Genomic DNA, 24020 nt, shown 5'->3' on the forward strand with positions numbered 1-24020 from the left:
ATGCAGATGTAACCTGTGACCATTCCTCATCTTCAGACATCACCTTACCTCAGTTTGACCTTGACCTTGAACTTGACCTCGTTTTGGACTTAGGTTGCTTTTATGAACAAGGATGCCACCTGGGGCATCAAGCGTTTATTGAACGCAGCTATTTGTTGGGGCCTGTAGGTCAGAGGTCAAGGTTACAGTTAAAACAGTTTCAGCTCTATCATTTGGGAAGGATTTGTCCTAGAGCGGCCACACTTCAGAAAGTGATTGCTTGTGACAAGTAGATGACCCCTGTTGTCTTGGAGGTCTGTAGGTCGAAGGTCAATGTGGCAGTGATCTTCAGACTAAAAATTGTTTCTGTTAAGCTAGAGAATGCTTAGACATACAGGGGTGAAACCTTAACAGCCTAACTGCCTTAGTTTACAGGAAGACCTTATTGCTTAAGGCTTGAGCTTACAATTGTCAGTTTTCTTGGAATTATTACTTATGGTGAGTAGATGACGCCTGTTTTCTTGGAGGTAAGTAGGTGAAAAGTCAGGATCACTGTGATCTGGTTTCCACTTAGTAACTGGAGGCTGGTCAAACTACTTAGGGTGAATGCCTGTGGTCAGTTAATGACCCCTATAGTTTTGGGTATCTGTAGGTCAAAGGTCATACTCTTAGGCACCTTGCATTTCCTTGCAATGTTTGGAGTAGGCTTGGGCCATTGACCTGTATTGATTTTAGTATACCTGAGACAGAAAGTAATACACCCTGATATTTTTGACAGACCATGAAGTATTAAAGAACCATTTTTGCAAAAAACCCTGAACCGAATATGTGGATCAGACAGTAGACATTATAGCTCACTGAAGTATACACTGCTGCTTATCCCAGTATAGATAATTTAGAACACTGTAGGAACTAAACACTGTTCTTTGTTCCTGCAAACTGCTAAGATGATTAGAACACTGAAATTAATAATGTTACTTGTCCCTTCAAACTGCATCGGTGATATACAACACTAAAGTAAACACTGTTGTTTGTCCCAGCATGCTGCATACTGAATAGATAATATAAAACACTGAATTTAACACATTTATTTGGCCTCGCTTACTGTAAAGATATTATAGAACACTGAAATAACCACTGTTTCGTGTCCCAGCTTGCTGCATAAATGATATTGTGGGTTATATAGAACACTGAAATAACCACTGTTTCGTGTCCCGGCTTGCTGCATAGATGATATTGTAGATTATATAGAACACTAAAATAAGCACTGTTTTGTGTTCTTGCTTGCTGCATAGATGATATTGTAGATTTTATAGAACACTAAAATAAGCACAGTTTTGTGTTCTGGCTTGCTGCATAGATGATATTGTAGATTATATAGAACACTGAAATAAACACTGTTTTGTGTTCTGGCTTGCTGCATAGATGATATTGTAGATTTTATAGAACACTGAAATAAACACTATTACTTGTCCCCAAATACTGCATGGATGATATTATAGATGACATAGAACACTGAAAAAAGCACTCTTTGTTAGCCCCTGCATACTGCATAGATTATGTGGAACACAGATTGATGATATATCGAACACTGAAATGAATTTCTTTGTCTCTGCATAGATAGTACGCTTCATAAATGATTCAGCCTTTTACAGATGTTGTAATCATTTCTTTGTGACCAAGTTTCCGTTTTCTTGTTGCTTGTTTTCTCTCCTTTTGATCTCGTACGAAGTTCCAGATTGCACATAAGATAAAAATGGCTACAAGTACTGCATTTATAACTAATACCACAATTATTTCTGTTGTGTAAGATGGCATGTTATATACCTTCACAATGACCTCAGTTTCATAGTCATCTTTCTTACATTTGTATGTCCCTGAATCATCTAGTGTGACATTGTCAATAGTCAGAGTCCCATTGTCAGATTTGTATCGGAGAATATTTGAGTTGGTAGAGTTTATCACAGACTGGTTTGCAGTAAGTTGAGAGATTGGAATGGTTCCATCCGGCATGAACCATTCTAACTTTAAGTCTTCATTAAGGTCCTTTGGATAATGTTGGCATTTCAATGTGATTTTCTCCCCTGGCTGTACAGCAGTGTTAGGTGGCACCACCTTAAGTACAGTTTCTGAATCTTCACCATTGGTTCTGGATAGGCAGACAAAAAGTAGTATGAGAACAGGTTTCATCATTTGCTCCATTATGCTTTCTGATTTTTGTCCTGAGCTGTTCAATAGAATAAAAGCAATTGTGAGACAAAGTTGGGAGGGAAGCAGAGGGTCTTGGGTATGTTAATTTCAGAATTCTATTCGCAGTGTGATTTATAATTAAATTTATTACATACTCGTTTCTATTCCCCATTAAATTACACTGGTACCAGAAACGTCAATATTTTTCCATACACTGACGCCTGAATTTCATATCGAGTGCGTGACGTAATTCAGTGTGTGTTGTTGCACTATTTTTTTCTATTTAGTTCAGTATTGTCAATCCTATTCAGGCTATTGAACATATTTATGATATTTATTTAATATTTATACATGTAGATGCGTATGAAATAAAAAAGGTTATTATCTTTGCATTGGAAAATATGCACTCGTTCTTCAGCGGAAGAATATTGCGCTCCTAATGTCGCGCTATATATATATTTCCTCTGAAGAACTCCATATTTCCCTGATACAAAGCTAATAACCTATAATAATTACACTGTCATGCCATTGATCCAAGATATGAAATTTGTTATTTTCATAAATTTTCAGAAATAAATGGAAAACATTTAGAATTTTATTTTGAAAAAGAATAATAAAAAACAACATTTTTCTTTAATTGAAAAGAGATGAAACTAAAAAAAATGTTTTTTTTTGTGAATTAGTGCAGCCAGGTTTTCTAATCTGCTAACCACTCCTAATTTTACACACAACACCATGAATCATTGAATGAGGGATGGGCAAAAATCGTCTAATAATAAGTATAAAGAAATGAAATTAGTACTATTAAACAGCTGTAGTGATCTTTATTGCAGATATTAATTTTACGGAAATGTGTATGATTTTTCAGTGTATGTAGTGCCTGATATAATAATAAGCTTACACCGATTTGTCTCTCTCGAAAATTAATTAGTTGTTATATTGGTTGAAGGGACAAACTTGTTAGTACATAGATAAACCCGACACCTTGCAAATTGAAACAACTTTATATATATGACACTATCTTTTATTCTAACATGCCCCGGTTTGTTTTCCTATTAAACAAAGAAGGCTGAAAACTGTGTGTTATTATGTCTCCCACCACACAGTTGTGTGGGAGACATATTGATTTACTCCAGTCTGTCTGTCTGTCTGTCCGTCTGACACAAAGCTGTCCTCACTCTAAGTCGAACATTTCTCATCCGATCTTCACCAAACTTGAACAAAATGTGTTTGACCATAAGTTTGATTACTAGCCAAATCGGCCGAGACACTTCGGAATTATGGCACTTGAACATAATTACCAATAACTACCAACACAGCATTGTAGACCAGTGCAGCATTGCAGACCGGTTACCACTACCAACACAGCATTGTAGACTGGTTACTCCAACATGTAAATACCAATAGGCCACAAACAGTATACAAAGACAGACTTACTATATTATGATTAGGCAGTTGTGGAAGACATGTGCTTTTCTCAAAAGTTATTAAACAATTCATTTTTCTGAGGTCACAATTATTAAGTCATGGCGTTAGACGGCATAACAGCGCGCTGGAAAAGAAATCAACAGAAATCAGGCAAATATTTTATGGATATCAGCAAGCACATACACAATAATCCTTGTTAACGTGTTAGAATCAAAAAAATATATCTCAAACAGTGATTTGCGCATGAATAAAATCATTGTTTGTCGTTTAGATGCATATTATTACATCACGAAGGCTGCCTCGTGATATAATTCCTTTGCATCTAAACTCCAGACATTGATTTTATTCAATGACAAATCACTGTTTGGGATATGTTATTTCTTAAGGTTTAGTAGTATATCACAAAACAACAGATTTTTTGAACGAATGAACAGCATCTTGACACACAACTTATCTGTCCAATGCATGTTTTACTGTTCTGTCCCACAGAGTTGGATACTTAAAATATTCTGAATGAGTTGTCCCCCTTTAAATAAGAATGTCATTTGTAAACAAATAAATGTAAACAATCATCAAAAACGATGTTTTACTTAGTTATGTAAAGTTTAAACACTCGCACGATGTTGCAAATGCATCAAAACAAAGACGTGAAACAGCTTTTAAAAAATGGTGAGTTTTTAAACTTGCTGAACTGTCCAAAAGTGTGGCCCCTTCTAGCAGTCCCTTTCCGGAATCCAGTACATATATCAGTAAATTGACAATGGTTTTGTAGAATAATATAAATGTTTTATACGCCGTTAAATTTTCAGGTAAAACGATGCTTTCTTTCTATGATTTGATGACGTTCGAACTTTTTTCTCCGAAACATGGACCTATACCTTAAACAATATATATTCTGGATTCATTAGTTCCCTACTGTTTCAGGGAATATAGGATTGCGCTTTTCCCTCAGTCCGTCCACAGTTATGTGTCTGTTCCATAACTCTGTCATTCATCAAAGGAGTTTAATATTACATGGCACTTATGCTCCCCATGATGAGATAACATGTTATGTGCAAAACCCAGACCCCTAGATAAAAGGTCAAGGAGGTCAAAGGTCAACAGGGCTTTTTTGCTGTCAGGTCTGTAACTCAACAATCCGTGAAGAGATTTTAATATTACTTGGTACAAATGTACCCCATGATAAGACGATTTGTCATGCACAACTTTCAGGCCTCTTGCTCAAAGTTCAAGGTCACACTTGGCAGTCAAATGTTTACAGGGTTTGTTTCATGTCCAGTCCAGAACTTTGTCATCCGTCATAGGATTTAAATATTGCTTGGCATAAATGTTCCTCATAATCAGACAACATGTCGTGTGCAAATCTCAGAACCCTAGCTCAAAGGTCGAGGTCTCACTTGGAGATCAAAGGTCGGTAGGGTTTTTTTCCTGTCCGGTCCATAACTTTAACATTCTTCAAGGGATTTTAATATTAGTTGGTACATATCGAGGGGTGAATTAATGCGACAAAGTGCTAAGTGCATTTCATGAAATTTTACAGGAGAAGGAAAAAACATTCCTGTTGCTTTATAATTCTGACAGCTGTTGTAATATTTTTAAATCTGATTAAAAACAACTTTATTTTTTTAAATCTAGTGGAATCTTTAAAGAAATGTCTGACAGAAAAGAAATTTAATCAAAATGTCACTTAGAACTTTTTCCAGTCCAAATAGATAAAAATTTGCAAAAAGGTAAGTGCGACAAAATTCTAAGTGATTTTATATTTTATTATTAAAGGGACATAAAATTCATCTTTTTGTACCCAGTTTTTTGTAGTGTTTGAAATCATTGAATAAAATGAACCTTACTAAAACCATGTCACTTAAAACTTTTTCGCAGTCATTTTTGTTTACTATTATAAAACTTTGTGACTTCGAAAAGAGTCTAAGTGACATTATAAGTAAGCCTTTACAATGTATAGGTCATCCAAAGTTTTTGCTTTTGAGCTTATTTTTCTTTAGAAGGAAATATTTTTCATGTATCTATTAAAACAACATGGTGTTTGATGGCTGGACACAAGAAGTGGGTCCTTTAATTTCTTTCACAGTTATAACGAATGAAACTGCATTATCTGCTGATAATTATTTCAATAATACATGAAAATATTTATCACACTAAGAAACAACACATAATTGTTTTTCATTTTATTTATTTAAAGCTTTTAAACTTAGTAATTTCTCAGACTCAAAATTACACTGAACAAAAATGGCTAGCCAATCACATTGTATCTTTATAAATTATATTCTTTGGCTTAGTTAGTGTATCAGTTTTAAGAGAATTATAAAAACTGTATTTCAGGCATGATATTTTCCTCAGAGTTAAAAATTCATGCATTAATATTCTAATATGACTAGCAATGCATTATTCATCACAACGTTATTATGTTAACATCATGTCAACATGATATTTAGCACCATTTAGTGCTTTCAAATTTGGTTCAGTATTTTACCAAAGAGCATTTTTAAAATGAAATTTAACTGTCTAGATTAATTTACGCACATACTAATCTGGTATATTCGCTTTACAGAATAATTTGCCATCATTTTCGCCCAAATTGAATTCTTCCGCAAGACGTATTACCATTTCCAATCCTGGTGTGTATAAACAAAGGAGCGTGATGACACGCCATGCATACACTGTGTATGTAACGCAAGGAAACAGTTCCATAATATTGATCTAAATTTTACGACAAAGACATATTAGAAAGGAAATTTTCTATAGCAAAATTATTTATACAATCTGGCAGTAATAATCATTCGAAATAATTTCACTCGAGCTGCGCCCTTGTAAAATTATTACACCTGATGTATAACCACCTATCATGCATAAATAATGTTAAAACACTGCTTTGGTGTAAATTATTTCTTAATTACTGTATCACTAGAATTAAATATTTCTAGAAATATTTACAAATGTTGGACAGCTGGTATTGTTCAGTATAATGCTTTGATCCAGTAAAACAGTTCTCTTTCAATAGCAAAATGTTTTTTTCCTGTAAAAAAACTGTTTACAATAAATAAAGTTGAAATCATCATGCATTTTCCTATTCTGTACTTAGTTTAATGTTGAGTACAGAAAACAGTGTTTCAATTTATTTTTTGCCCAATGAAGCTTCAATACTTTAATTATTGAGAAATATACATATAAGTTGGAAAGCTTGTTTCAAGATCTAGCCTCTCAAAACAGTATAATTAAATAACTTAACCTGACTAAATAATCTATTATAAGAGTTAGTTTCAGTTACACTACACCGTATAGCGTTAGCGGACGTTTAACGTATAACCAAATTTCCAATCCGTTCGTGTCCATTCACATGCGTTTCTTTTCCGTTTCTCATGCGGCACCTGCCCTCCTTGTTCTGTGAAATTCGTTCCATCCAGTGGAAGGTTTTGAGCATGTTCAAAATTTAGAACGTACACCACCAGACAAAGTTGTCCGTTAGATGTAGGGTAGCAATGCGCTGATATGCGTTTTGTTCGTTACTCGTGCGTTCCCTATTCTGATCTTGACCGGTTCGCATCCGTTCTTGTCGGGTTCGCATTCGTTCTTGTCCGGTGGACCTGATTCACGGCTGGACCACTACCGAATGATACAACGGATGTAATGTATGTTCAACGGACGATAACTGACAAGAACGTTTTGTCAGTTTCTCATGCGTTGCGCTTTTGTTTTACACGGTACAAGTCTGTTATTAGTACGGTGATATCCGTTAATTGAACATTGTTTGTCCTGTATATATGCGTAAATCTTGCGGTCATTGTGTGTTTTATGTGCCCAATACACGATCGCGAGAGCATCGAGCAGCAGCGGGGAATGCCTTTCGTCACCGGATAACTTTCTGTCACAGTTTTTATATACATTTGGCGTCCGTTAACGCTATACGGTTTAGTGTGACTTACACATAAGGAGTTAATGTCAATCTACTCCACGTTGCCATTTCTCTCCAGTGCAGGACATGCATACTAGTAACATACACTACAAATCAGACTGCCATTGTGTAACATAGATTCCACTTTAATATTAGATGTTTCTTCAAGATATATTAATGATTTTGAGTTTTTATTTAGTTACAAATATGAAACAGTTTCCAGAGATATGGCTTTTTTTCAGTGTGGAATTGTCAATCAAATTCTCTGTGGCATGCTGGCATTAATCAACAGTCACTTTAGGTGACACTGAACCTTTTCAAGATCGTTAAACTTTGATTCCAAAGATTTCATTACATGTTCTATGAAATCCTCCAGATATCACTATAATTATACACGGCAGTTAACCAACAATAAGATACATGTGTTCCTAATAATTTTTGGAAAGCCATGGTTATGCAGTCATTTCAGTTTCATCATTATAGCAGTTACTGTAATGACTGTGTTAAATGTCATTGAACACTACTGATGTAAAAGTTGTATTATACTGTACTGTTTGTAATCTAAAAACTCATAACATTATATTAGTAAATTTATGAATACTTAAAAAGTACACAGATTTTCCTAAAAAACCTGTTTTTCTTATCCAGAGCAGTAATCACCAGAAGCTCCGATATATGCATTCATTCACTGTTACTGGAGACATACAGAAAATGTGGTTAAGAAATTTAAAAAGACACCTGACAAGGTTTAAGTTAACTGTGAAATGACAAAAAGATGAGCAATCAATCTAAATTACAGGCCAAGATAAACTTATTCGTATATTCTTGTGATTCAGTCATATACTATGAAAATGCTACAGTACAACTGTATACTGTGATTCACATTAAACAAGAACTGTACAACTGTACAAACAGTCATTACTTGCCGATCGGTCACACATTAAACCGGAATCCACCTAAAAACCGGAATACACTTTCCATAACTGGAATACACCTGTATCTTTCTAATTAGAGGTATTTCTGAAGGTTTTTTTATAATTCAATCATATATATCATAAATAATTAACATAAAGTAAAATAAAATACGTCATAAAAATACACCTGTATTTTATGAATAAATGGTAATTTTGTAGGGTTTATTGCAGAACTCATTTGTATATAATATAAATAATTAATTTACAAAAGGAAAATAAAATATGATGATTTGTCAGTTTCCGCATATTAGTTGTGTGCTAAATTACACGACTGTTCTTAGTATTCATATATTACTATGTAGTTAAGTACTTTTTGTTTTGTGTGGTAGCAGCACATAAAACACATGACATGCTGCTGAAATAAGAATAAGGTCATTATATTTGGCAGGCATCGTGGGATCAGATTCTCCCTTAGCTGTTGCAACCGAGTATACTGCTTGGATCAGGGGTAGTTCCATTTGTACACCTGACCCAAGAGGCAAGATTTACAACACGTTAGTCAGAACTAGTGCAGTTGTACATATAGAAATACTTTTTGAGTTCAAATAAGTATATTTCACTAATGTATACTTTTCCCTGTCCTGATTTAGATAAAAAATCTTGAGACAAATGTTTGAAATAAAAAAAAAATCAGACAATTTCATCTGAAGAACTTTAAATGCATTCTGTCACTTAGCACTTTTTCACAGTAAACAATACTTGGTTTACAGCCACATGTTTACTGTGAAAAGTACCAAGTGAAAAAAAAAGAAGAATAAAAATCAACTGTTTGTGAAAAAAAATAATAATCCTTTATACCAGATACTGATAATGATATCATACTTAAAGAAAAAACAACTAAATGGCACAATTATTGAAAACTATTTGTCACTTGGTACATATACTGAGTGCAAACTTGATATAGTTCAGTGCGAAAAAGCGCCAAGTGACGTAGGCACTTAGCACTGTGTCGCATTCAAATGGTATATCATTTTCACTTAGCACTTTTTGACCATTTTGTTATAAATTCATTTAATGACTTGCTATAATCTTGATATTTTTACAGGACATGGGCAAGGTCATAAACACTTGATATATGAAAAAAAGTGATTTTTTCAAAAAATGTCACTTAGCACTGTGTCGCATTCACCCCTCGATTAATATTCTCATGGATGAGACGATGTGTTGTGTGCAAAACCCGGACCCTTAGCTCAAAGGTCAAGGTCACACATGGAGGTCAAAGGCCAACAGAGCTGTTTTCCAGTCTGGTCTGTAACTCGACAGTCCTTTAAGGGATTTTAATATTACTTTGACATAAGTTGACATGTCATGTGCAACACTCAGACCTTTTTGTCAAAAGTCAAGGTCACACTCGCAAGTTGAAATCAATGGTCAATAGGTTTTTTTCCTGTAAGGTGGATAACGCTGTCATCTGCTAAGGGATTTTAATATTACATGGAACAAATGTTTCCCAAATTGAGACAACATGCCTTACGCAACACCCTTAACCCTAACTCAAAGGTCAAGGTCACAGTCAGAGGTCAAAGATAAATAGGGTTTTTCCCTTTCTGGTCCATAACTCTGTCAGCCATAAAGGGATTTTAGTATTACTTGACACAAATGTTCCCCATAATGAGAACCCAATTCCCAAAAAATATTGGTATATTATTTTCAGAATTACTTCCCTTTAATATTATTATTATGATTTCTTACATTTTTTCTGATATTTTCCCACCAATTTCAAAATGAAATGTTATCAAAATTGAAAGTAAATACTTTTTTATATTTATAGATGTTATAAGCATTCAACAACAGTTTCTGTAGATTTTAGTATATGCAAATTTTAATCAAAGTGTTGTGTTATAACATATAATATAGTGCCATAATGTTTATACATGTACATCATTGACAGATATAAGATCATTATGTTATACTATAGTACAAAAATTTAGTCCAGTAGGGGACTTTGTATTACTTCATTCACATGTTTCAAATTTAATAACTTTTTCACATTTTAACAAAAAAAAATTGGCATTTACATCAAAATTAGAATCTATTTCTGGCATTTCATTGCCAGAGTTTTCCTATTTAATTCTATTGGAAAAGATTTTAAAATTGTATGTGTTGGATTTATTTACTCTTACTGTTCGAGAAATATTGTTCCAAGGTCCAGGCTCTCCAATGTTGACTGTGTTTAATAAATCCTCATTATAATATAACGTAATTTTCAAGTTGAAAGGGAAAAAAATGATTTCTAACTAGTATGATTTAATAAGGGTATAACAGTATCAAGTAGGGCACAAATTGATATTCAGGTCACATACCTAGATAATAGAATACTGTCCTAGATATCTTATAATCTCATTATAGATAACAGTACCATTTTATATCAATACTTGAAACTCAATTTTATTATATACTTAAACTTTGTATCATATAATTTATACATGGGTTTGTTTTTAACAGTAAATTTGGTTAAATTATGAGATGGCATTTACAAACAAAATTGTTAATATGTTAAATTAATGGCAGATTTTACTGAGAATATTGTACAAATTTATTTTTTAACAAAGCATAAAGCCTATCAAGGAAGCTGTTATTAGGTCTTGCTAAACATTTCAGTTTTATTGATATAAATGTACATGAGAAAATAGTTTGAAATAACTGCATTTTGTATATTTAGCTATGTTTTTTATATTGCAACAATATTATTACTGTAATATTTAATAGCAGTATAAATAAAATTATAACGTAATAAGCTTTGTGAAATGAGTATATTTTAGCTATGTACAAAAAAAAAGAATCCTGTGAAGTCTAGACAGTACTTGCATGTGTTTCATAAAGGGCCAGGGGAGGAGAATTTTCCCTTGATGGTGTGGTCTTACACCCTGGCTACTTTCCTGTAGCACGTTAATAAAATCTGTAAAAAGATCCTTTGTAAGCAAAGAATGTAACCAAGAAGAATAATTAGCAGATTCTGTTTGTCAAATTGGTTGAGTCTGTTCATGAGAAGTAATGAAATGTGCAACACCTCTCACGCCCCCTAGCACCAGCTTTAGAGCGGAACTTCATTACACATAAAATGTTGAATGGACTCCATGATCCCAAAGGACCAGAAAATATAACAACACTGAATCCAAGTACCCTTATCCCATTGATTAATGAAACTCGTGTATTTGATATTAAAATTATGACTGATTTCAATTTTACTCAATCAGGGTGTTCACAAAAAATGCCAATGTTTCCATGTCACAAAATTTAATACTTTACAGTATATTGCAGTATCTGTTAAGGACAGAATTTTTGTTCAGGATAAAATGTTCTCCAACGATAATTAAGGTTTAGCCTGCTGGCGGCAAGTGATTCAGCCTTTGCGACCATGGTCTGCACTGTTTGCTATTCAGTCAATAAATCTTCAGTGAACACCCCTTTAAATAATAAGTAGTACTGCCCAAATTAAATGATGGACCAGTCCATTTTAGAAATTTAGCAGGGTAAGAGTTAATGTATGGGAAATTATTAGATACTTAAGGCCTAGTTAATACACTCAGTGAATCATTGTCATTAGGAACACTGGTTGCTTATCTGGTAACAATACATAACTTAAATATTTATTATGGAAACCTGGCTTTAGGTAAATTCTAGTGTAATTATGTTACAACATAATGAACAAGAAAGGAAAATTAACTTTACATCGCAATAAAGAGAAGGACTGTGATTCTGAATTTAAGTAAACTGTGAAATCATTAATATTCATGGGGGACTAATTTTTCGTGGATTTTGTGGTTCAGTCAATCCACGAAATTTAATCCCAACGAATAAGTAAAATTCTCATTCATTTTATGTTCATAAGTTGAAATCCACAATTCATATCCCCACGAAATTGCCGTTTTGATCAAAACCACGAAATTTCATGCCCACGAAATTAAATGATTTCACAGTAATAGAGATAAAAAGATGTTTTAATTAAGAGTATTATAAAATTGAGTTATGTAAAACTGAGGAACATGAAAATGAGTAAAGTAAAAAGTAAAAATTAACATAATAGTAATCAATTTAAAAATCTTTATTCTCTAATTTACTCCTTGTGAAAACCTTTTCCTTAAAAACAAAAAGCTACTTACAGGCTTAATTTAATCAAACTGAAATATTATTGGTAATACACCTACCTGGAAATGTAATACCAAAGCCTTGTATTATTTATGTTTTAGTTCTCGCAAATAAATATACACAGAAAGCTATGTTCTGCATTGAAACTTATGTGTCCTATATATTAACATATATGCCACATAGATAAAGTTAGTTATTTTGAAACTTGATACTGTTTACTTTGTGAAGAAGGTAGATCTAAATTTGAACTTAAACTTAATTTGACTAATGCCTATAAATATTTTTTTTTTGTCTGTTGATGCAGTAATGTAAATATGTCATGAACTGATTGGTGGAGTTCCTGAACAGATTAGAACATCAGGACTATTATGACAGTAACTTGATCTGGGGTATTGTAGATGCTTAAGTGGACTTTGTCAGACTTGAATCACCAGAGGCATGCAAGCACTAAGTGTGATCCAATCTTGTAAGATCTGTTTGGGCCCAAATAAAACATCCCAGATCAAGCTACAGCTGTAATGGCACCTTCATTACATGCCTCCATGTACTATAAGTACCACAGAGTATATGGCATTTTAGCTTGACTTATTCTTCTCAATCTGGCGTTGGTGTTGGTGTCGGCGTCAGCGTCACAGCTTGGTTAAAGTTTTATATGCAAAAACTAATGCAGATATTGAATTTTGAAACTTCACATGTGTCTTCCAGGTTATAAAATTAGGTAATAGCATCAAGTCCCATAACTCTTAACATGCATTTTGGTCAAATTACACCTCCTTTTAGACTTAGAAAATCCTGGTTAAAGTTTTGCATGCAAGTACATATGACTATCATTTAAAGGCATAATAGCTTTGAAACTTATTTTTTCTTTTTCTAGGTCAATTACCAGCCTCCCTAGATCAAGTCCTATAACTCTGACATGTATTTTGGCCAAATTATACCCCCTGTTGGACTTAAAAGATCCTGGTTAAAGTTTTGTGTGCAAGTTTCTATCTCCAAAACTAAAGCAGATATTGAATTGAAACTTCACATGTGTCTTCAGGGTTGTAAAACTAGATGATAGCATCAAGTCCCATGTAACGTAGCGTGGCCATTTAATACAACAAACATAACCTATTAACCAGTTTCATTTATCATAGCAACAGTCTTTAATATTTAAACGTAACATTTTAGCTAGATATTATTAAGTAAAGGTGACCTTATCAATCTAGCATCTATAACCCATCTTTCTCTCTAACTCTAAATCTAACTCTCTCTGCCTCTAGATAATCATATTTCAGCATATATATTTAATTAAGCAGTCTAGCCGCTATGTAAAATTACACAATTCGTGGTGCCTTTTCCTTAACATACCTAACTTTGATCCCGGAAGTAAATGATATAAACAACTAAGTATACCTGTTTAACCCTTGGGCTACATGTTTTGTGACAGGTTTGACAATTCAGCAACTTTCAATATTTTCAAGTATTACAGTTTATCATCTTTGTACGTAGCATATTAAACAATGATTTATAGAATATACAATATTCCGAACCTTTCAAACCTGTTACATTACAAATTCCTTCATTTCTTCCACAAAAAAATAATAAAAAAAAGATTAATAGTAAATATAAGCTATAACAAATCCTTAATGTTGATCGTTTAGAAATGTTGCCGAGGGTTCGCCAGGTATAATTTTAGTAAACATAATTAGCTTTTGAATGCACGACTTAAACAGTTGGGTAATTTTACACATACATATTAAAAGACAATTTAAAGTACATAATATTACAGATAAATACAATTTCTCAGTATTTAGGCATCAGAATAGTTAGTGCAAGCATAATACAAATATAATCGAGGAATTTCTTAAAACGTGATGATTTCTTTCATACAAATAAAGTGCATTATATATCTTTTCAAAACATTCGGCTGTAGTTTTACAATATTACATTATACATTGAAATTAAACAGTTTTTCATTTGCGAGTCACATCTTTCTATATTTTCACGATTACATGTATATAACAGAATATAAATATAATATATATAACTCTAAAGTATCACGTTTGTCAGATAAACGTCTGTTTCGTTTTTCGTTCATTTTGTGGAAATTCCGTCTTTCTGATGCATCTATCAGAGCTTGTCATACATATAAAACATAAGTGGTTCTTGTTTCTCGGCGTGATCATCTAGTGGTATTGCGTACTTCATCGTAGTGCCCTGACAACATTCCAAAGGTTCATCCTGGTCTGTGGCTCCAGAAACGCGCGTTGTAACGTAGTGTGGCCATTTAATACAACAAACATAACCTTTTAACCAGTTTTATTTATCATAGCAACAGTCTTTAATATTTAAACGTAACATTTTAGCTAGATATTATTAAGTAAAGGTGACCTTATCAATCTAGCATCTATAACCCATCTTTCTCTCTAACTCTAAATCTAACTCTCTCTGCCTCTAGATAATTATATTTCAGCATATATATTTAATTAAGCAGTCTAGCCGCTATGTAAAATTACACAATTCGTGGTGCCTTTTCCTTAACATACCTAACTTTGATCCCGGAAGTAAATGATATAAACAACTAAGTATACCTGTTTAACCCTTGGGCTACATGTTTTGTGACAGGTTTGACAATTCAGCAACTTTCAATATTTTCAAGTATTACAGTTTATCATCTTTGTACGTAGCATATTAAACAATGATTTATAGAATATACACTATTCCGAACCTTTCAAACCTGTTACATTACACCCATATCTCTGACATGCATTTTGGCCATATTATGCCCCCTTGTGGACGTGTAAAATTCTGGTTAAAGTTTTGCATGCAAGTTACTATCTTCAAAACTATAGCAGATACTGGATTGAAACTCTATAGATATTTTTACATTTGAGGAATTATTCCTGCTTCTGGGACAACAATACGAATAGTCGAGCATTAGCTGTCTTAAGGACAGCTCTTGTTATTTTTTAATCTAGGCCAGGTTAAATGGTAGGTTATCTGGGGGAAGAACTAGGTGAGGGGAGCAATACAGTGCCTTCAGGGCCCGCATGTTGAAATTGTTTTTTAATGCGCAATTCCATTTTTGTCACCACTATCCCTGTTCTTCCATTCTTCTCTGCAACCCATAGCAATCTACATCTGTCTTGAACATTCACTCAGTTTCTGTAAAGAAACTCACTTTCTATTTGTGATCTGTATGCAGTTAATTTACCATTTCCCTGCATTTTCTGTGAGACTTTGTTGTCTCCCTTTCATCCCATTCTTATTATGCTGTTACCAGGTTAGTAACTATTACAAGGTATGTACGCCTTAATATAGATGTTAATACAAACAGATACAACAAGCCGAACCTCTGATGATGCAGGTACCAGCGAGTTCCATCTTAACCTTTACCTCGCTATATTTCTAAAATGGACTGGTCTGTCATTCAATTTGGGCAGTACCATTTATTATTAGAAGGGGTGTTCACTAAAAATTTACTGACTGAATATCAAACAGTGCAGACCATCCATGCAGGCTGATCTTGGTCTGAACTGGTGCAATTTTAGGCAGAATTACTTGTTTCCAGCAGGCTAAAGTTTAAGAAGCCAGGTTACTACTGACTGGGCGGTGGATAACTCTCTTATCTGTTATCACACAATCAGTATGTAGTCTTACAGGCCTCCTAGTGAAACCTTTAAAACCTTTAAAAACCTTTAATTTCAGAGCAAACCTTTAAAACCTTTAAATCTTCTGAAAAAAAACCTTTAAAACGGCCAAATAGCCTGTAATTTTCACTCTAAACCTATATTTTTGTTCAGACTGCTTGCCGTGCCAGTTTAAAGCAAGTAATGGTTATACTATTGTATTTCTTCCCCCCTTTTAAGTGTTGTTATTAGGATACTGCTTGTGTATCTTTCACCTTGAGTTTTTCAGAATGCTGTTGTGTTCACCAGACCACATACATGTAGTAAATACCTATATATATTATGTGTTTTCAACGAGAATTCCGACAAAAGTAGCCTTTATTTACCCTTTATTTTTTAATATTTTACACTAAAAGGCCTTTATTTCCATAGATTGGAGCCTTTATAAAAACCTTTATTTTTGTTCAGGCCTGCTAGGAGGCCTGAGTCTTATCTAATTTTAACTGAATCAGTGGCCTCCTTTAAAAGTACTAACTGAAGCTTATATACAGGTTAATTGATATTCAGGAGTATATGTAATTGCAATGACTGAACAACAGCTCCAGTATCAAGATTTCTCCCTGTGTAAATCTAACCATTAATATCAGTTTCAAAGATAATGTAAGTGAATCACATTGTACCATTCTTAGAAAGAATACATATGAATTTATGTATTGTTTGAAATAGCAAAGAAATTAAGTAACTGGATAACTTAAAAGAAACATAAGGGAATCTGATTTATTCTAGACGCTGTACCTGCCCACCCTATCCACCATTTTAGCGGCTGTGGTATCCCTGATATATAAATGTAAGTTACCAGTGACCCAGTATTGTTCATACTAACATTTTTCATCTGTCTGTCTGTGTTTCCACTAACCTGGTTGATTGTAGCACATAATCAGTTTAAAAAAAGTGTAGTTTTCCCATGCATTCATGAATCAGAGATGATGGTTTTCTCATGACATATGTGTTTAATGTTATTTGTGATATAAAATGTATGAAATATATGATTTCAGATGAAATCAGTAGCTTGAAGAGGGAGAAGGCAGCAATGTTGAAGAATGAGAAAAGACTGGAGAGTAAACTGTCTGGAGCTCTGACAAGGATTGAACATCTTACAACTGTACTCAAAGAAAGAAGTATGTTTTGCTCTGGTACTGAGATGATGTACAGTGATGATGTACAGTGATTTTTGGGTTGTTCTTTAGCCCAGTTCCCGTATCCAAAAATACTTTCCCCCACATTTTTATGCCCCCCACTTTTGGGGGAAACATATAGATTTGCCCTTGTCCGTCCTTCTGTCCGTCCGTCCTTCCGAGAATGTTGTGTCGCACATAGCTCCAAAAGTATTTGACGTAGAGTCACAAAACTTTACAGGAATGTTGGTCAGCATGTGTAGTCGTGCACCTGGGGTTTCGCGTTCGGATTCATTCAGTCTTGTAGGAGTTATGGCCCCTGACTTTGTAAAAATTGGTCATTTTAATGTTGTGTCGCACCTAGCTCCAAAAGTATTTGACCTAGAGTCACAAAACTTTACAGGAATGTTGGTTAGCATGTGTAGTTGTGCACCTGGGGTTTTGCGTCCGGATTCATTCATTTGTGTAGGAGTTATGGCCCCTGACTTAGTAAAAAATTGGTCATTTTAATGTTGTGTCGCGCATAGCTCCAAAAGTATTTGACCTAGAGTCACCAAAGTTTACAGGAATGTTGGTCAGCATGTGCAGTTGTGCACCTGGGGTTTTGCATCCGGATTCACTCAGTCTTGTAGGAGTTATGGCCCCTGACTTAGTTAAAAATTGGTCATTTTAATGTTGTGTCACGCATAGCTCCAAAAGTATTTGGCCTAGAGTCACCAAAGTTTAAAGGAATGTTGGTCAGCATTTGTGGTTGTGCACCTGGGGTTTCGCATCCGGATTCATTCAGTATTGTAGGAGTTATGGCCCCTGACCTAGGTAAAAAATTGTGTCCTTTGTCATGTAGTGGGGGCATCTGTGTCCCATGGACACATTTCTAGTTGACAGAAATTCCTTCCTTCCCCCTTAGATCTACCCTGCACAAAAAAGAAGAAAAATAATTGACCAAAACATGTAATACATAAGTAAGCCATACTATTAAAAAAAACAAAAAAAAATACAAGACATTGTGCTTTAAATTCATTTTCTTCTGGAGTGTAACATATTATTTATGAAAAATACTATTTTTTAACATGATTTTTTTCTTATTTTAGTTCTTAGGAATTTCCCCTGAAATAACAGGGCCTACCACCATTCCCCTAACCTGAAAATCACTGATGTAGGTCAACTTCAGACTTGTAGTAAAGCTTGTTTCCAAAATAGTTAAATCATACACTTATTAACCCTTACCCTACTAAATTTCTAGAATAGACTGGTCTGACATTCAATTTGGGCAGTACAATTTATTATTTGGAGGGATGTTCACTTAAAATTTACTGACTGAATAGCAAACATCTTGGTCTGCACTGGTTGCAAAGGCAGAATTGCTTGCCGGCAGCAGGCTTAAGGTTAAATGGCAGTGGTTATTAGCATGGGTAAAGCTATGGTTGCTTGAAGGCATAACCCAAAAATGCCAAATATAGGTTTAGCAGCTCTAGTAAGAATGTGAGGCATGCCATTGCCATTTAAAAAGACGTTTATTATATACTAGTCACAATAACATGTACTCGACTTTGACAGATATAAAATTGATGTAAATGAACTTTTTAACATGATGATACAGTGTAAAATGATGTCACACATCCATTTATTGTCTTCACATGATTTATAACATTTTTGTCTTATTATCAGCAGCTTCTCAAAACATATAATTACACAAAATTATCAAATACCCCATTCAAAAATGTCAAATAGTTTTATGAAATTTCATCACCTTGATGCAAAACCAGAATGTATATAATTATAGCAGATGCAGTAGTTTTATGCTTAGGCAATATGGTGTTCATTTTACACGCCAGATGTTTTACCATTTCTAGAGTTCAGTCCCAAGCGACGTAGAAGAACATCATCAGGAAATATATCAAGTCCCCTGAAGTCTCCAACTCGCAGCCCAAGAGGTCACAGTCCTCGTGACTATAGACCATCTCCTATTGGTCGAAGACGTTCAAGGACATTATCTGAAAGGCAGTCTGAATCTCAGAATATAGGTAACATAGAAAGTTTCTGTGCATGCCAGACAAGATTTTCCTGTGTTTTTAGCTCACCTGAGCCGAAGGCTCATGGTGAGCTTTTGTGACTGCTCAGTGTCCGTCGTCGTCCATCGTGCGTCGTCAGTCGTGCATCCGTCAACATTCTCTAAAAATATCTTCTTTTTGAAAACCACTGGGCAGAATTACACCAAACTTCACAGGAATGATCCTTGGGTGGTCCCCTTTCAAAATTGTTCAAAGAATTTTATTCTATGCAGAACTCTGGTTGCCATGGCAACTGAAAGGAAAAACTTCTTGTCCAAAACTGCAAGGCGTAGAGGCTTGATATTTGACATGTGACATCATCTTATGGTTCTCTATCAAGATTGTTCAAATTGTGCCCCTGGGGTGAAAAGAGGCCCCGCCCCAGGGGTCACAAGTTTTACATAGGCTTATATAGTAAAAAACTTTAAAAATCTTCTTGTCTAAAACCACATAACCTAGGCCTTTGACATTTTGTATGTAGCATTGCCTTGTGGTCCTCTACAAAAATTGTTCAAATTATGCCACTGGGGTGAAAAGAGGCCCTGCCCCGGGGGTCACAAGTTTTACATAGACTTAAATAGTAAAAAACTTTAAAAATCTTCTTGTCTAAAACCACATGACCTAGGCCTTTGATTTTTAGCTCGACTATTCGAAGAATAAGTAGAGCTATCCTACTCACCACGGCGTCGGCGTCGGCGTCTCACTTTGGTTAAGTTTTTCGTACCAGTCCGCTTTTTGACAAAGTTTTTTGAGATAAAGCTTCGAAACTTTCAACACTTGTTTACCATCACCATGGCCAGTTATAGGCAAGAGCACATAACTCTATCACGGATTTTGGCTGAATTATGGCCCCTTTTGACTTAGAAATCATGGTTAAGTTTTTCGTACCAGTTCATATTTTGGCAAAATCTTTTGAGATAAAGCTTTGAAACTTTCAACACTTGTTTAGCATCACCGAGTCTAGTTATAGGCAAGAGCACATAACTCTATCACGGATTTTGGCTGAATTATGGCCCCTTTTGACTTAGAAATCATGGTTAAGTTTTACATACCAGTTCATATTTTGGCAAAGTCTTTTGAGATAAAGCTTTGAAACTTTCAACACTTGTTTAGCATCACCGTGTCTAGTTATAGGCAAGAGTACATAACTCCATCAAGGATTTTGGCTGAATTATGGCCCCTTTTGACTTTGAAATCTTGGTTAAGTTTTACATACCAGTTCATATTTTGACAAAATCTTTTGAGATAAAGCTTTGAAACTTTCAACACTTGTTTACCATCACCATGTCCAGTTATAGGCAAGAGCACAAAACTCCGTCAAGGATTTTGGCTGAATTATGGCCCTTTTTGACTTAGAAATCTTGGTTAAGTTTTTCGTACCAGTTCATATTTTTGCAAAGTCTTTTGAGATAAAGCTTTGAAACTTTCAACACTTGTTAACCATCACCATGACTAGTTATAGGCAAATGTACATAACTCCATCAAGGATTTTGGCTGAATTATGGCCCCTTTCTACTTAGAAATCTTGGTTAAGTTTTTCGTACCAGTTCATATTTTGTGTAAAGTGTTTGACATATGACTTTGAAACTTTTATCACTTATTCAGTATAATAGTCTATATCTGTAGGAAAGAGTACATAACTCTATCATCTATTTTGGCTGAAATAAGGCCCTTTTTGGACTTGGAAATCTGTTCTGTTTTCATACAAGTCCATGTTTTGTCAAAACTATTTGACATATATCTTTTAAACTTTGAACACTTGTTTATCATTATGATTTCCATCAGTAGGCAAGAGTACATAACTCTGACAACTATTTTGGTTGAATTATGGCCCTTTTTGGACTTTGAAATTGGTTCACACATTGCCGTTTAGTGCAAGACTTATCGAAATCCACAAATACTGGAACACTGTCTAATCTATTTTTAGCTCATCTGATTTTTTGAAAAAAAATGATGAGTTATTGTCATCACTTGAGCGGTTGTCGGCGTCGGCGTCGGCGTTGCCTGGTTAAGTTTTATGTTTAGGTCAGCTTTTCTCCTAAACTATCAAAGCTATTGCTTTGAAACTTGGAATACTTGTTCACCATCATAAGCTGACCCTGTATAGCAAGAAACATAACTCCATCTTGCTTTTTGCAAGATTTATGGCCCCTTTTGTACTTAGAAAATATCAGATTTCTTGGTTAAGTTTTATGTTTAGGTCAACTTTTCTCCTAAACTATCAAAGCTATTGCTTTGAAACTTGGAATACTTGTTCACCATCATAAGCTGACCCTGTACATCAAGAAACATAACTCCATCTTGCTTTTTGCAAGATTTATTGCCCCTTTTGGACTTAGAAAATCAGTTTTCTTGGTTAAGTTTTATGTTTAGGTCAGCTTTAATCCTAAACTATCAAAGCTATTGCTTTAAAACTTGCAACACTTGTTCACCATCATAAGTTGACCCTGTACAGCAAGAAACATAACTCCGTCCTGCTTTTTGCAAGATTTATGGCCCCTTTTGGACTTAGAAAATATCAGATTTCTTGGTTAAGTTTTATGTTTAGGTCAACTTTTTCTCTTAAACTATCAAAGCTATTGCTTTGAAACTTGCAACACTTGTTCACCATCATAAGCTGACCCTGTACAGCAAGCAACATAACTCCATCCTGCTTTTTGCAATAATTATTGCCCCTTTTGGACTTAGAAAATCATTTTCTTGGTTGAGTATTATGTTTAAGTCAACTTTTCTCATAAACTATCAAAGCTATTGCTTTAAAACTTGCAACAGTTTTTCACCATCATAAGTGGACACTGTACATCAAGAAACATAACTCTATCCTGCTTTTTGCAAGAATGATGGCCCTTTTTAGACTTAGAAAATCATGGGTAGGACAATATTTCTATTACACTAAAAAAAATCAGATGAGCGTCAGCACCCGCAAGGCGGTGCTCTTGTTTTCTTTTGTCTGAATATCTATGTTAATATTTTGACCCCATTCTTCAATCAATTCTTCGAATAGTCGAGCGCACTGTCATCAGACAGCTCTTGTTTGTATGTAGCATTGCCTTGTGGTCCTCTACCAAAATTGTTTAAATTATGCCCCTGGGTTGAAAAGAGGCTCTGCCTCACGGGTCACAAGTTTTACGTAGACTTGTATAGTAAAAAACTTTAAAAATCTTCTTGTCTAAAACCGCATGACCTAGGCCTTTGATATTTTGTATGTAGCATTGCTTTGTGGTCCTCTACCAAAATTTATCAAATTATGCCCCTGGGGTGAAAAGAGGCCCTGCCCCGGGGGGTCTCATGTTTTACATATAGACTTATATAGCGAAAAAAATCTTCTTGCCTGAAACTGCAAGGCCTAGGCTTTTGATATTTAGTATATTGCCTTTCCTAGTGTTTCTCTACCAAAATTGTTCAAATTATGTCCCTAGGATGAAAAGAGGCCCTGCCCTGTGGGTACCAAGTTTAACATAGACTTATATAGGAAAAAAATTAAAGATCTTCTTGTCTGAAAGTTCAAGGCCTAGGCATTTGATATTTGGTATGTAACATTGCCTGGTGGATCTCTAACAAGTTTGTTCAAATTATGCCGCTGGGGTGAAGAAAGGCCCCGCCCTGGGGGTCACTTGTTATGATTATGAGTTATATAGGGAAAAAAATACTTCAAAAATTATCAGGTCATATTTCCTAGACTGTTTAATTATAATTACCTGATGACCCAAATGATTAGGGATCACTTGACTGTGACCTTGACCTACTGACCTACTTTCTTGTTTTTTAAGATACAGCCTTGGAATTTGGATGACATGGACAGTTTTGCATACCAATCTTAAAACTGTCTTTCAGTGACCATGAATGTGACCTACTGACCTACTTTCTAATATTTTAGCGTCAGTTTTTCGTTTGAAACATGTGGCTCATATTACTCAGGTGAGCGATTCAGGGTCTCATGACCCTTTTGTTTTTTATCGGTGCTGGAAAAACTCTTCTTGCACACCAGACTGGCGTTTCTGGTGATTTTACCCATGCCGGCAAAACCTATCTGGTACCCACCATGCCAGATGACTCTTGTGCTGTTAATGACAACTAGTGATTCATGGATTGATAATATATTGTTTATGTAAAAATACGAAAAAAGCAGGTACCTTGGTAGTTTCTCTCCATTCCTTATAGTATATTTCTCGATTCAAAATACAGTAAACCTCGCTTATAAGGAACTCGGATATAAGGAACACTCGGTCATAAGGAACAGTTTTCAATTCCCCGATCTAATTCCTTCTTTATTCAGTGTAAAAATCCTCGGTTATAGGGAACTCGGTTATAAGGAACACTCGGTTATAAGGAACACTTTTTCTAGTCCCAGAGTACTAAATTCAATATAAAACCCTCGGTTATAGCGAACAGACATAAAGAATAAAAATCATTGAAAACTGGAAATAAACAGGAGAATCGCTGATGACGTCAGAGTAACGTCGGCACTTTCACGCGCTTTTATGCACATGAATAAACACATATTATTTCATTTCTATGATCTTTAGTTTGTTCACGGATATGATAAAAAGAAAATAAATAATATCATCATTTACTTATATTTACTCGAGATTATGTCTGAGAGCTACATGTATTAG

The 24020-nt window shown here is 34.6% G+C and overlaps 2 protein-coding genes across 4 annotated transcripts in view; one reads left to right on the plus strand and one right to left on the minus strand.

The window, feature by feature from the left end:
• Window positions 1-24020, plus strand: part of LOC123555845 (uncharacterized) — an 89338-nt gene that overhangs the window by 28240 nt on the left and 37078 nt on the right. The window contains exons 10-11 of the mRNA XM_053548376.1: window positions 17234-17356; window positions 19207-19377. Of these exons, the coding sequence (XP_053404351.1) occupies window positions 17234-17356; window positions 19207-19377 (294 nt within the window). The remainder of the gene's footprint in view (window positions 1-17233; window positions 17357-19206; window positions 19378-24020) is intronic.
• LOC123554200 (uncharacterized) lies at window positions 1053-12786 on the minus strand. 3 transcript variants are annotated; one of them, XM_045344174.2, is made up of 2 exons: window positions 12627-12786; window positions 1053-2206 (listed from the first exon to the last, which is right to left on the minus strand). In XM_045344174.2, the coding sequence occupies exon 2, from the start codon at window positions 2179-2181 to the stop codon at window positions 1621-1623; it is 561 nt and encodes a 186-aa protein (XP_045200109.2). In that variant the 5' UTR covers window positions 2182-2206; window positions 12627-12786; the 3' UTR covers window positions 1053-1620. The 3 variants fall into 3 exon arrangements, with proteins under 3 accessions (XP_045200109.2, XP_045200110.2, XP_045200108.2); XM_045344175.2 differs by lacking the exon at window positions 12627-12786 and adding an exon at window positions 10602-10746; XM_045344173.2 differs by lacking the exon at window positions 12627-12786 and adding an exon at window positions 8136-8217.

This window comes from Mercenaria mercenaria, chromosome 7 (genome assembly GCF_021730395.1).
Source record: "Mercenaria mercenaria strain notata chromosome 7, MADL_Memer_1, whole genome shotgun sequence".
Taxonomy (NCBI): domain Eukaryota; kingdom Metazoa; phylum Mollusca; class Bivalvia; order Venerida; family Veneridae; genus Mercenaria; species Mercenaria mercenaria.

Excerpts from the sequence above, each read along its gene's own strand:
- LOC123554200 (XM_045344173.2), bottom strand. The coding sequence starts at position 8,185 with ATGCATATATCGGAGCTTCTGGTGATTACTGCTCTGGATAAGAAAAAC. Across the intron at positions 2,207-8,135 it reads GCTCTGGATAAGAAAAACAG|CTCAGGACAAAAATCAGAAA; the intron begins GTTTTTTAGGAA and ends TCTATTGAACAG.